Source organism: Ambystoma mexicanum, chromosome 4q (assembly GCF_040938575.1).
Source record: "Ambystoma mexicanum isolate Mex_15411 chromosome 4q, UKY_AmexF1_1, whole genome shotgun sequence".
Classification (NCBI taxonomy): Eukaryota; Metazoa; Chordata; class Amphibia; order Caudata; family Ambystomatidae; genus Ambystoma; species Ambystoma mexicanum.
In genome coordinates this window covers 261,599,817-261,613,977 of record NC_090928.1, presented here as the reverse complement: position 1 = coordinate 261,613,977, position 14,161 = coordinate 261,599,817, and the positions used below count along the sequence as shown (strand labels likewise).

The 14,161-nt window shown below is 44.9% G+C and overlaps 1 protein-coding gene across 2 annotated transcripts in view; it reads left to right on the top strand.

Annotated features, from left to right (window-relative positions):
- Positions 1 to 14,161, top strand: part of AHCTF1 (AT-hook containing transcription factor 1) — a 2,174,249-nt gene that overhangs the window by 149,558 nt on the left and 2,010,530 nt on the right. For both annotated transcript variants that reach the window (XM_069607832.1, XM_069607831.1), the window contains exon 4: positions 9,040 to 9,220. In XM_069607832.1, coding sequence (XP_069463933.1) covers positions 9,040 to 9,220 — 181 coding nt within the window. The remainder of the gene's footprint in view (positions 1 to 9,039; positions 9,221 to 14,161) is intronic.

The following is a 14,161-nucleotide window of genomic DNA, read 5'->3' as shown; positions in this document are numbered from 1 at the left end:
GGATAGTGCAATGGAGTATGTTCGGCTCTAAAATCAATGCGAAAACTAAGGAAATAAATCAAGGTTAACACATAATGAGAAACGACTGTTTGTCTACATGCGTGTGGAATGTGGACCTGCATGCCCATGTGCCCGGTACAAAGACGATCCCACAAACGTTTTACTTGCTCTTCATTCATTCATCCATTCATTAATTCTTCATTCCGGTATAAAAGCGTCTAAAGAGTTACTGACATTATATTTGCAATTTCCATTGTATCTCTGCATAATGCAGTCTGTAAATCCCACTGTGCTCTTGATAACGATTTTTTGTATACTGAACTAACATGAAACTCGGTCTAGTTTCAGAATTGTCTGCCTTATCGTCTCTTACGTTATTGCACCCCTCCTTCAAATGAAGTCCTTTTGGCATGGTCCCTGTCTCTCAAGGTAAAAAAACAATAGAACCTTATACTGCCAGTGCGAGTTGTGGGCCTCTTCAGGCCGCCAGCTGAAAATCAAAGCCGCTGACCTTCACTCTAAATGAGCATACATTCTTACTTTGAAACATCCCGTGTAAAGCCATCTTTGAGAACTTGAATTTTCGAATCCATCTATGTACTAGGCCTCAATGTGCAAATGCGAACTGGCTTCTCTCCCATCTGCAACGGCTCGCTTGGCGCGTTCTAAGGCCCTCAATTTTGTCCTAGTTGTCCGCGAGCTTTGCAGCCCTAGAGAACCGTAACTATGGAGACATTGACTTTTTGGGGGAAGGTCAGGGAAAGTATAACGTACCCGAGGAGTTGAGTTGAAAGTGAGATTTATTGTTTGTTTTATTATTTGCAATACGCAAGCCTCCGCTCGGTTAACAGTGTGCAGCATTTACATGAGATTGCGAAACTTAGTTACAGCAACAAAAATATATACATACACATATTGACAAGGTCAGCGATATGAGGTGAATAGAGAGAGAATTCAAAGATGACACCCAGGTTGTTCGCCACCCAGGATGGTGAAGGGAGGGGTTAGGGTTAGCATACTTTGTATGTACACTGTACAATAACATTTATTTACAAAAAGACAATCCTATTACAATTATTTAAACCGGGATTTGTACTTCACAACCAGCTCTGCTTTGGGTGGACATGGCACAGTGGCAATGTTTGGTGGCAATGCATCAGTGCTCTGCACAGAAACGTTTAAAATTCCATATCTGTGCTTCTCGTGTACAGCAACAATAAGGCTTTTTACAAAGTCGAACTCCATTTCCTCATAGACTGGTTTGATCACCCATTGCTTACTTCTTTTTGAAAACACCTTAGTGTAGCGAGGCATCCTTACATTACCCGTAGTCCTAGATTGTTCACGGCAGAGATTCTCGTTATGGGCCAAGACCGCAAGTAGAGTCCTATGTCTCATGCCCTGTATGCTGAAATGCAAGCGCTTTGGCCTGTACTTTAGGCACCTATTGTGAAACACCTCCAAACCTCCTGTGTGACAGAATTCTGTCAGTCCCCTCAAATCTCTTGATAGAGTTTTATCGAAAACAATCTTCTCAATGGCTTTGTGTGTCTGTGAAGATGGAATCAACCACTTCTTCTTCCTTGCCTCCTCTGGGGACAAAGGGCCATGTTCACATTGGTGGAAATGTTCGTTTTCTGACCAGCGGTGAACGTTGGTACAGTGGTGCATCAGTGACCGCCATTTTTCAAGTAGTATTTCCACTGACCCTTCACAAGTTTTGGAGCTCCACCAAAGATGGTTGCTGATAGACTGGGACCGCTCAGAAATACTTTCCAAACCTTTTTTTTGCCTGCAGCCGAGATTTTCTTATTGATTGATTTTAGCAAGATGCCATACTTCAAATTGATGTCTAATATGTGGGAACTGCTCTCTCATTGTTTTAGTAATTGAAACGTGTCTGTCCGTGGCTATGAGGTCGATGAGCATTCCCCTCGATTGTAGATATTCCACTGATTTTATAAATCCTAGTTTCTCCATGGCCACTGAGGATGTACATTGTGTTACCTGCACGACCACCGAACTCGCACTTTTCTCACTATCCATGTTCTTAAAGTGGTAGGTGTAGTACTTGGCAGAAAATCCAGGGCTGTCGCACTGTCCATCGCCGGCTAGCCTGAATAGTTTGCCTTCGAATGTACTTGCTAGAGACCATTGTTCAATTTTCCAAGCATCACTAATGCCCGGAAATAGATAATCATGTTGGAATTTGTAGTACTGCGTTTTAGAAATGAAATGGAGTCCCACAAACTGAAAGAAAGACACTAACTTGCTAAAACTGGAGCCACTAAAAAGGGATGCAGCTGCACACAGTAGATTGCCTGCTGGCAGTTTGCCCAGCATCGGTTGTGCAGACCATGAGAACGTATGATTCAATCTACAGACGGCATGTATTTTGACGTTACTGCCTTGTTTTTGACGAGTCACATGAATTGATGGCCTCCGACATACTTTCCATCTGACGGAATGCCCACATTTCAGCATACTTATAATATCCATCAAACAACTGTCGAATACTATGTATTTGCCCTCTTTCATTAGACTGTCATCGGGTGTCACACTTGTTTCAGACTGCATCGTTGAGGACATTTCACCACAACTGAAAGAAATATAGTTGATATCCGGTTCTGATGCGTCGGTGAATGCTGCTGCTGGTTCATTCTGTCATTTTAACATCTGTTACTTCAACATTGATGGGAGAACACAACAATGTCGACAGCTTTTTTTGGTGGCAATTTTTTGGCGGGAGTAGATTGTGTGAATTGATCTGGGACTACTTCCGAGCTATCCTCAATACATTCAGTATCATCTTCTTGTGGTGTTGCAGTCGCACTGTAGCAATGGTCCAATAAAACTTTACTGGATTCTCCAGACACATTAATTTCATGTTCTGTCCTTTGGACATGAGCATTTCTAGTCTCAACACGCCGCGTCTGAATTAATAGTTCCTCCATAGTGTAAATGGTCTGGCAAGCAACATCTCGCCCATTCGGTTACCTACACACTACCGCAAGGCCTAAAGCTAAAAATGGACACTTGACTCAGCAGTGGCGGAATGTGGACGAATAGAGTGGGAATAGCGTTTGCGAGCAATTTTCGTGTCGTTATGTCGTTCGCCGTTTATTCTTCTTTGTTCCCCAAGATGTGGAGTACACGTTCGAGGAAAAGTGCCGGCTGCAGATGCGGTATCGATCACCCCTCTTGTCCTCTAAGACTTCTTGGACTCTACTTTCAAGCTCATCCAGTGGATATCTGCAATGTCTGACCCATTCTCTTATTCGATCAACAGTTTTCGGGAATACATGCATTGTAGTGCCTTCCGATTTAGCATTGGTCTTCGAAATGGCAACCGCTAATCTAACAGGCAGGCATTGTTGAAAATTCTGAAAAGTAAATATCGACATTAAACAATCTTGATGAATAAAAATGTGATACAAAAGTAAATGAACCATACAATGTTCAATGCAAAGTTTGTTTTACTTGCCGGAACTATACCAGTTCATCATGTGCGGCTTAGTATTTGCATAAGTTAGAGAAATTTGTAAATGATGTGAATAAACTCTGAACATGTGACTCGTCCCTTGGATGCTATGTCTTGCACGAGAAGGAAACATGCTTACATTATAGCCTGGACCCCCGAAGGATGCAATTCGATGACAAATGACACAGATGAAAATAAATAGATCTATTGATAGCATAACAATTGAAACTCAATAGCAATGAGACCAATGACCATAGCACTATTGGGTACTCTAATCGCAAATAGATAGAAATTTAAAAATGACCGAAATATGACTAGGATACATGGCCTTACCTTGACCAACAAACAGTTGGATTCAGCAGGCCGAGCAGTATGTTGCAGGAGAACTGGTAGATGGCCACAGGTAGCACACTGACGAGTTTGCTCGAAGTGATCACAGATAGCACGACGACGAGCAGATTAGCATAGATCTCAGTGCTTCTCAGGTAGAAGGTTCAGGAGTTGACTTGCAAAGCACAAAGATGTTCTCATGAGACATATCAAGTGGTTTATAAAGTATTAGAAACAGGGGTGTGTTTGTGAATGAATGAATGACGTGTGTATGTCATGGTATTATGTGGTTTGCAGGGAGGCGGCCTGCCTCAGGGGAGGCCTGCCTGGAGACACGGGGTCTGAGGAGGTCATGTGAGCGATGGCCCATGGGCGTGGGATACCTTTGAAGTGTACATGCTGTTTGGCACCTTGGCCGTTTGCGCCCATGACGGCCCCCCATGCCAACGCTCATCCCCGGGTGCGAACCGCCTTTGTTAGAGGGGGGTGGGATGGATGGGCCTGGGGCGTGCAGATAAGGCACAGGAAGACTGCTGAATGGAGACATACTTATGTGGATTGCAGGGGGGCGGCCTGCCTCAGGGGAGGCCTGCCTGGAGACACGGGGTCTGAGGAGGCCATGTGAGCGATTGCCCCTGGGCGTGGGATACCTTTTGAAGTGTACATGTTTGCGCCCTTGACAGCCCCCCCCCCCATGCCAGCGCTCATCCCCGGGTGCGAACCGCCTTTGATAGAGTGGGGTGGGATGGATGGGCCGGTGGGCGTGCAGGCAAGTGTGTGGGAGCGAGGGGCCATCAGGCCCCTCTCATCCTTTACTTTTCAGTAGAAACTCGGACCAAGTGCCTCCAGTAGTGGGTTCGCCCCTTGCCCTTATGTGATGTTAACTTTGGTTGACATTCGCGTAGATGGGACCACTGAGCAGGACACGGGGCATCCATTTTTGTACCCCCTTTCCACTCCATCTTGGTGACCAGGCCTCACTGCGAAGAGCACATAGCCCCCACCCTCGTTCCCACTCTGACTGGAAAACTCCAGAGGTATTTGCAACAGCTAATAAATGTAACACATCACTCTTCCTCTGAGATCACTGTCCTGCATGTGAACCAGCCTGAACTAAGCACATAGCTCGTTATCTCCACAAACGTGTCCTTGCCCACGCACCCTCGCCAGTGGACACTTACTGCCATTCTGACCCTGTGTCCCTGCAAGGTATTCTCTTCATGCGTCAGACCACTGACCACGCTATGATGCCCATCTAGCAGATCCCCAACTAACATTAGACCCCTACTGCAGTATATCATTGCCTATCAATAACAAATGCCACATACCAGAGATTCTTGTGAGCACAGACCCACACTTCAAACAGTGTATTATAGTGGTCAAGACCCTTAACCTAAGGCCTGTATAATCCAATGTTAATTGATAGTATAGATATATGTGTGACTTTTATAGAGACATAACCGACTGAAAGACTTTGAACAAGTGTTATTTAGTGCATGAATTATTGAGAATATATTATGTTAGCTTAGATAGTGACCACCCTGCTTCACAGCGACCTGACCTTCACCCATTCGGAGCACAGATGTCTGACGTCCATCCTTGAATGGAGACACACTTGATTCATTTAAAAAAAATCGAAACAACCGTTGTTAAAATATGTGGTGTTTTATTTTGTATCTTATTTTGATGGCACAAAAATACAAGACTTTACACATTGTACAGGTCAGGTTGCAGCACAGCGAGGGAAAATCCCCTGCCACCATGTAAAGGAACAATAGGCCACCAGCCTGTACCACCTGTGAAAAGGAATGAAACAAACTTTTTAAATGACCAAGATAAGTTTAATAAACGTTTGTTGTCAATGACAATTCTTGTAACTAATGGCATTCTTCTTGGACAAATGCTATCTAGACACTGCACACTATTGAACGACTTTCATGCGTTACAATGATATGTATATGTAATTTTGGATATAGAAGAAGACCTTGAAATAGGAGTGGCATGACAAGCAGAGTATACTTACTCGTTACTCGGATTACGAGTACGAACAGTTGCGCGAAGTTCGTGCATAAGCACCATCATTATCCTCAACATGGACCGTGTGAGGCAGGCTGCCCTGAAGTCTGGCAGCTCGGTGATGCATTGCGGTTGTGGCTCGCCTTCGGAAATGTAGGCCACGCATCCCGGGTTTTCACAGCAGCAGCAGTTCTCGTCCTCGGTTGGCATTAGCTCGCACTGATTGCATGTGCACCAGGTGGAAACACTGTCCATGCAACTAGGTCCAGGCTCTTCAGCTGTTGAATCGTCCTCCCAACTGCCGTCCGAAGAACCATCGTTTTCGCGCGTTTCCCTTTCCAGTAGTTCCTCCTCGGTATACTCGGGCTCGTACATGTAGGGCATTATTGTAGCCATTGTGTGTTACACTAAAAAATGTATAGCGGTGGTACTGGTATCTGTTCACATGGGCTACAAGCAACGAAGGTAGCTGACCAGGGCACATAAACGAGTCACAGAATACTCAAAGTAAAACAGAGTGAGGAATGGAATCGGAAATCTGCTGCTGTGTGTTGTGAAACGGTCTGTTTATACTTATTGAGGAAAGAGGTGTCCTGCCATTTCCATGGCGACACGTCATTAGCTGAAGCGCAGCAAATGTTGACACGAGACGTGCTTTGGCGTTGTGAAATGGGCGGTACGCGTCTGCTGATCACAGGCTCAGGGGCGGGGGATATGATTTAGTGCTGCAAAAGCAGGTCAGCCAGGGCGATGGGGCAAGTGATAGGATTATCACAAAATGGCAGCGCCCTGATGCCTGTTTTCATGTGCGTTTAATGGACGAAAACTCGGGTAAGGTCCATAGGAAATTTTTCTAAAATCGAGCGACTTAGGCTTAAAAATACATGGCCGACCCATAGGGACAATAACATATTTTGACCGAACCATTCCTTTAACACCCCTTAGGGGACACAGGCCAAGCAGGATTCATCTGGATGCGACTCTGGGGGTTAGTGACTTGAACAGGGGTACATAACCCTCCCCCAGTTACTAATACCTTTGCAGAGTACTTAGGGGCTAGGTTTTACAATGACTTGTACCCTTTACTAATGGTTGACTTGGCTGCTGACCTTGTGTGTGCCCAATACCCTGTGAAAACTAAGGATGGATGAGTAAACCGGGAGAGTCCCTGGGACTATCAATCACAGAAAACTCTGAGCAGGCCCTGCAGAGTTTAACCGCATCAGAGGCCAAAGGAGATTTAGCTGGCAACCGAGTGTAGGGCGGACAAGACTGTGACACGCACCAGGGGAGTGAAGTGAGGCGCAGCTGACTGCTGGCCAAAGCAGGCCTGAGAAGCTGCGAGACCAAGGAGAAAGTTCCTCAGACGGCTGAGGTGTAGCCCCGCTGAAACATTGCATAAGCAACCCAACACAGACTGAGGAACTGCAAGACAGAGGGAGAAGTGCTTCTGAAGGACAACACACATTCCATCTGAAAAATCACATAAGTGACTCTGCATCAACAAAGGACCTGCAAGAACCTGGGAGAAGAGTCCTGAAATCAGACGTGGCGCCCATTTGAAAAGTTGTGTTAGCAGATGTGTGACCGGAAAGCCGACTAGGCTCAAAGCCTGCCCTAAGGCTCACTGCTCGAGGCAGTCTGGTGCAAGTGGCTCAGACTAAGTGGAAAGGTAGTCTGTGAAGGAGGAGGAGGAATAGAAGGAGGTCTCTTGATAAGCACCCATTTGACTTTCTTCTTGTGTAGTGTGTGGATTGGATTTCTACATTTATGGAGAGAGTATTTTCGGGTTTGAACGAAAAATAAGGATGGCTCGCTAGCATCCGATTCTGACCTACCACAGAGACATGATTCTACAAAGCTTTTGTTTTTCCATTTACAAATTTGGGACATGCAGAAGACACTTTTGTGTTTTGGTACTACAACATTGTTTCTTACCTGGATATTTGTGTGCATAAATTGGAATTGAAGTTATTGTCCGTAATCACCGGAGCTGGAATACATTTGATGGAGTTCTTTGCAATTCACCCATGGCACCTCTGGGTTATTCACTTATTTCATGGTTACAGCCATCTGGCAAGTTCTTGAATGGTCTGGTTTGTCCTGTTGATGTGGTTGCATTTTACGCCTCTGGTTTGACTCCTAGTGGGGTTCCATTACTGGTGAGCACCAGTTCAGTCGACAGCCACAACCTTTTCTTTAAAAAAAAAGCAAGCAGATTTTATTGCCCATCTATCAATTTGATGCTGGAATAATGCACACATGTGCATCCATGCAAGATATCTATTGTTAAAGGTAAGTAACTTTTTTTTGTTACCGGTTCCTGCCCTTTAGATTCACACGGTGTTCCATTCACTACATCCTCTCTAGTTGGAAGTGTTTCCGATTAGTGGGCTGATATCATGTGACGACTCAAAGCAAGGGACTCAACTAGCAGGTGAGGGGCTTTAGGCTTTTTTGTTGTTTTAAGAATGTGTAAGCAGTTTTCTAGACGGACCACTAACTGGCAGATTAATGCAAAGCAAAAACATTTATTACGGACCTCAAGCTTCTGAATCAGTCTTACTGTCATGTTTTTTTTTTTCTTCCAATGGAAAGTATGCTTCAATAAACTCTTCATTTGACATCTCCCCTGTGGTAACATCATTAGTTTGTCACTGGCATTGTTAAATATTGCAGATGCATGTACAGATGAAGTTGGATATACCGAATACAGGGTTCTTTAGCATTACAGTACTTCACCTCTCTACTTGTTTGCCTAACTTGTCTAATGGCTATAATGAAAATAGTTGTTCTGCTGTTCTAACCTAGTGGTTGGAATGTTCTAGTCTTAAATAATCTGTAGGAGAGCATTTCTCTATGTAAGCTATTATAGGAAGTGACTCCTACTTTGTATTGGATGTTTATTTGCCAATCCCTGTGTAGTCTGCATGTTGCCTTTTCAAACCAAAATGTTTACATCTTTAAAATTACCTAATGAAACCTGTTGACATCGATCTATGACTGCCCTTAGAACAAGGGAATATTCAATTACATTTATTTGATTTAGGGGGAGAAAATAAGTTTCTTTTTTACTCCCGACGATTCATGTGAAATTGTACTTGCTAAATGTGTTAACCTGTTTGCTGTGATAGGTTATTCTTGGGAATTGGTGTTTTGGTGTATGACAGAGCATGTCTGGTGCACTCTGAAACCTTTTTTCCTTTTTACAGGTAACTGCGATTGAGCCAATAATTAATCATGGTGGAGCCAGTGCAAGCACTCAGCACTTGCACCAGAGTTTGCGGTGGTTCTTCGGTGTAGCAGCTGTAGTGACTGATCTTGGACACGTCCTCCTCGTTGATTTGTGTTTGGATGATTTGTCATGCAGTCATGATGAAATGGAGGCATCTGGTACACTTCTTCGTCATTTTGTTTGATAAAGCACATGCCCTATAATACATGAATTCCTATTGGATTATGAGTTCTCATTGTTGTTCTGTGATGCATGGAATCTAACAAAACTCCCCAATGCCGTAGTTGCAACACTTGTGAACTTGGATTGCTGGTACCTAGACTATATGGCAAGGGTTCAGCTGTCACATGTCGAAGGCAAGCTCAGTATAACAAACTCCTAGTTGAATAATAAATATTCATAAAAATTATCTGGCGATAAGTTGCTCAATATACTTGTATTTAATTCTATGATGAAATGACTAGTTCATGGAAGAAACAAAACTGTGTGAGATCTGGAGGGTACCGCATCGCACAGAGAATGAATTTCCTTTTTTTATTCTCCTGTAAGGGCATAAGTCAAATACTCAGATGATTTTATGCTAACGGTGACGCAAGATAACCGAAGACCTTAAATGAATGAGTGCATGTTAGGCACATTTTGGGAAGCCTTAAGTGTTTGTATTCCTCTTCGTCCAGAACTACTGTACAAGTTGGGCAGATAAGAGTAGCCAGTGGCTGAATTGGAGCAACAGAACGTTTTGTAACCAGAAGTTGACATATAATGGAGCAGGGTGCTAGAGGAAGTGTTCAAGGTGTATGAGTGATTCTGAAGATTCAATAATGGAGCTTGTCCTGCCAGGCTACATGTTGGTTGGTTAGGGGGAGGAAGGAGAAGGGGAAGGGGAAGGGGCCGGGCAATTCCATAGTTCTAAAAAGGCACATTTTAGAATGAGTCGAGATCAAGTGTTCGAATGTTTGGGGTAGGCTGATGCGCTGGTCCTTTTGAATTGAGTAGAGCATGGCCTTGAACGAATCGCTGAATCAAAAATTCTATTGTGCATTGATATTATGGAACGGAGTAAGACGATGTGGTAGAGAGACTGGTCAACAGTAGAACTGTAAATGGAATGCACGCTACTACTGGCCCTTAAATTACTGGATTTGTACAGTGCCCAGCTGTAGCAAATTACTGTGCCCTGAAGTAAGAGGCACTCTTGGTCCTTTTGAAATCTGAGAATGAACAATGTGATTGAATCATGCAGTCTTCTCTTCCTGATGAATGTGGAGACAGAAATTCTAAGGAAAATGGTTCTCTCTCACTTTTGTGTCTCCGCTCCACTTTTTGATATTCTTAAAAGGTGTCCTGGCTGTTCCCCCCCCACCCCCCCCCACCCTGCAGTGAAAGCCATCATGTTTTCACTGGGGATGCAAACCTTGAATGCATGTGGCCCTTTGGTGACCCCAAAGTGCACATGCGTTCCCTGGGACAGTGTCCTTACCCAGAAAGTTGTACTGATTCTGGTTGGTGGCAGTGTAAAATGATGGAGCCTGTAGCGTTGCGAAATCTAGTAACCAGGCAACTGTGATTTGCTGCTTTAGAGTGATTGGGTTGAGACCAGGAATGACTAAATATAGTCCTCATTGTGATATGAGCTCAAAGGAGGAGCGTGCAGTGTAGCTTAGGTATGATTTCAGGGCTGATGGTCTGTAATTTCCCTCAGTTTGTCCAGTAAAATGTCTGAGAAAGCTTTACTGGAATCCAGAGGTTGGCATGCGTGACTGATTTGGTGCTAGGGTTACCCCTTTAGGAAGATTGTTCAATTCCACCACTGGTCTGGAGTTTAGAAAGACCAGTCTGTTTACTTGCATGGTTTCCAACAAAATTAACTGTTAGGTGAATGTTGGACACCGGGATGAGTACCGATCAAACACACGTTGTGACCAAGTAAAAGAGTGCACACAATCTGTACTGAAACTTCAGCAAAAAGGAAACCTTTCTTCAAAGCTACCCTCTGCCACCCTCCAGCTCAACACAAAAGCTGATACTTTGTTCCGGAACATTTGTCAACTCCTGGGATTCAATCTTGAAAAGCATTTATGAGACTGACCCGAAAACAACTGTGGAAGGCTTTGCACCAGCATCTTTTGGGAATCTGAATATCTGACTGTAGAGCTCTGCATCAGTTTCTGGTTTTCCTTTCCTCTGATCCAGTGGGGACAACTGTGGAGGTGTTTTGTGGCTCTCCGTCTGTGCTGATTGATGGTGCCATCCGCTGCATCCTCCATTGGTCCCAGCATTAGCCGTCGCCTCTGCTGGTCCCGTTTACCCGATGATTTATCTGTGTAAGGGTATCGGGGTATCAAGTGAAGACTGCATGTGGCGTGCCTGCTGTGCTTCTTCTGAACTACGACATGTAACCTTTGAGCTTTGGCCCACCATTGCTGGGTAACTGATTGTGCCATTGCTGAATCGCTGTTCCACTGCCTGCATCTCTTCAGATGGTCGCTCTGACCCCAGCTGTGCATACAGGATCGTTGCCCAGTGGTTGGCGTCTTTTTCTATACACCTTATCTCCCTGACTGTCAAATTGCAAACTTTCAGGTTGCTTCACAAAGGGCTCCACACAGCATGCTCTCAACTGAAACATCTGGCTGCTGTTCTATGTAAAGAACCTATGTTGGGGATCTTCAGACTCGCCAGAGAAGGTTTGTTCCATTCGTCCTTGGCTGTAGAGCTCCTGTGCTGATCTAGCCCATCCAGAACTAAACCACAACCTTCCCCTCTGGTGATGTCCTCCGTCATGTCTGCAAGCTCCTGTGTTGGGATTTTCTGAATGGAACTCTTGGACTGGGCTGTCTAGTGAGTTTGATGATCTCCTGGGGTCTTTGTGTCTGAATGGCTTTCAGGGCCCATGTGCAGATGTTTTATTTCTGGTGGGTAACTTTTTCCAAATGATTTCTATTGGGCATGTAGACTTAACATTGGGGTTGCTGATAACTGTGCTCCCAAAACCTCCTCTGATGCATTTCTAAATTTCATGATCATGAGAGACCACTTTCTGCGCTTTTATCTATAGTCTGAAAAGATATTTTAAATAGGCACTTACCTGATTATTTTTTAATTAATTCATATGCACAACTTTATTACACAAAGAATATATTTTTAGATATTAATGTGGTACGCCCCTTATTATGCCATTATCATAGTATCTACTGTACCTTTTTTTAAAGCAGTGTTCACTCCTTCTGGAAAGTTGTCTTGACTGGTTTGGCCTTACTACCACTTGGAGAGTCAATAACTTGGAGGGACCCCCTGCAAGCCAAGTCGAGTAATATTCCTGAGCCCAAGAAATAGAATAAGAAAAATCCCCTTCACACAGATGTACAAAATATTGTCCAAAAGGATTAGGTTAGTAGTTGCTAAGCGTGTCTGCGTTTAACAGTTGGACTTTATTTGGGATCTGAAATGCATTCCAAGTCTTACTGCTGCTCAAGAGAGGATGGCAAAGTCCCTCCTTTCAATAGCTTGCATAGATGCATGTAAATAATCCTATGTCTCATCCCCTTTCATCAATACTTATACAGCAGGTCATCCCTGACATGTGGGGGTAAGGGGGCAGGGAGTGTTCAGAGCGTGTTGCTCAACGTGTGTGTGTGTGTGTGTGTGTGTGTATATATATATATATATATATATATATATATATATATATATATATATATATATATATATATATATATATATATATATATATATATATATATATATTGTGGAATCTGCTTAGATCACATGCTGTGCATAGGCCGACATCTAGTGGAAGCTGGCGAGTATTACAGTTTGTTTTTCGAAACTCGAAAATGAGTGTCGACACAGGGCGTGCCAGTAATACTATCCCTGGTGTGACGTCCACTGTACCCATGATCCCTCACGCTTGTAGGACCCTCAGATTGTTTTTTTCTGCCATACTGGTCGGAAGCATTTCGCGGAGTTCCCTGGCCTTAGCCATACTTTTGCAAAATATCGTTATATTTTCCCCATTCTCCACCCCAACGTCGAGTCACCGAACTTCCACACTCGACGCAGGCCCGGAGAAGAAATCGACCGTCGAGAGCTGCACGACGGATTTGGGCCTCGGAAGGCCTCAGGCCTCGGCCCTGCAAGTAGGTAGAGTGGGGGGTAGACATACTCTACACTCTTTTGGTATATAGATACATTCTTATATATTCCTACACTGATCAGCCCGCTGCCACAAGGTGCGTATGGAGGGTACCCCTTTCCAATTCTGCCCCAAGTGCAACCGCAAGTACCCTTGGGTTGACAGACACGCCACGTGCAATCTCTGCTTGCCGAGGGACAACCCCGAGGCGAACTGCAGAGCGTGTAGTAGGTTTAAACCGAAAACACTTAAGGACCGTTCGATCAAGCGTTGGGCCCACCACACCAGGCGTCAGGAGGCCATGGCAGCGGAGGGCGCCTTCAGCGATGGCAGCAACGCCGTGCTTTCAGACGGTGAGGACAACGTGGCGTCGAGAGACAGCCGATCGCAGGTCCCCGACCTCGGAAGGTCTGGCAGGGCGGCTATGGGGAAGACCCCCGGCGACACAAGCGCTACCCACAGCACTTCCACAAAGCACATGAAGTCCAACCGAGACTCGACGCACACGTCGAGTTCTCGGAAAGAGGCACCCAGAGAACGGTCCGAATCAATGTCCTCTGGGCGTTCTCGATCTAGATCGCTGCATGACTCCAGGCAATCACCACTGTTGCCAAGAGTGCATCGCTTCCCAAGGTCACGGAAGTGCGATCGTCGGAAGACTAAGCCGACTTCCCTCCCCAGACCGCACTCCAGGAGTCTGTGTCCGCAGACCGCATAACAGTGGCTCCCGAGTCACTACTTCCACGTTCTAAAGATAGGGACACTACCCCGAACCTCGACGCCAGACGTCAGAAGGCTCCGAAGGGGCGAAAAGGCAGGGAAAACACTTCCACCCACGGGGAGGGGGGAAAACAACAAAGGAAGCAGTCTCAGCCTCCTTACACACCTCTAAAGCTTTCCACTCCACATAAACAGACAGACAAGTCCCAGTCTTCTGTTATCCCAAAGACCCCTGCTAAAACCA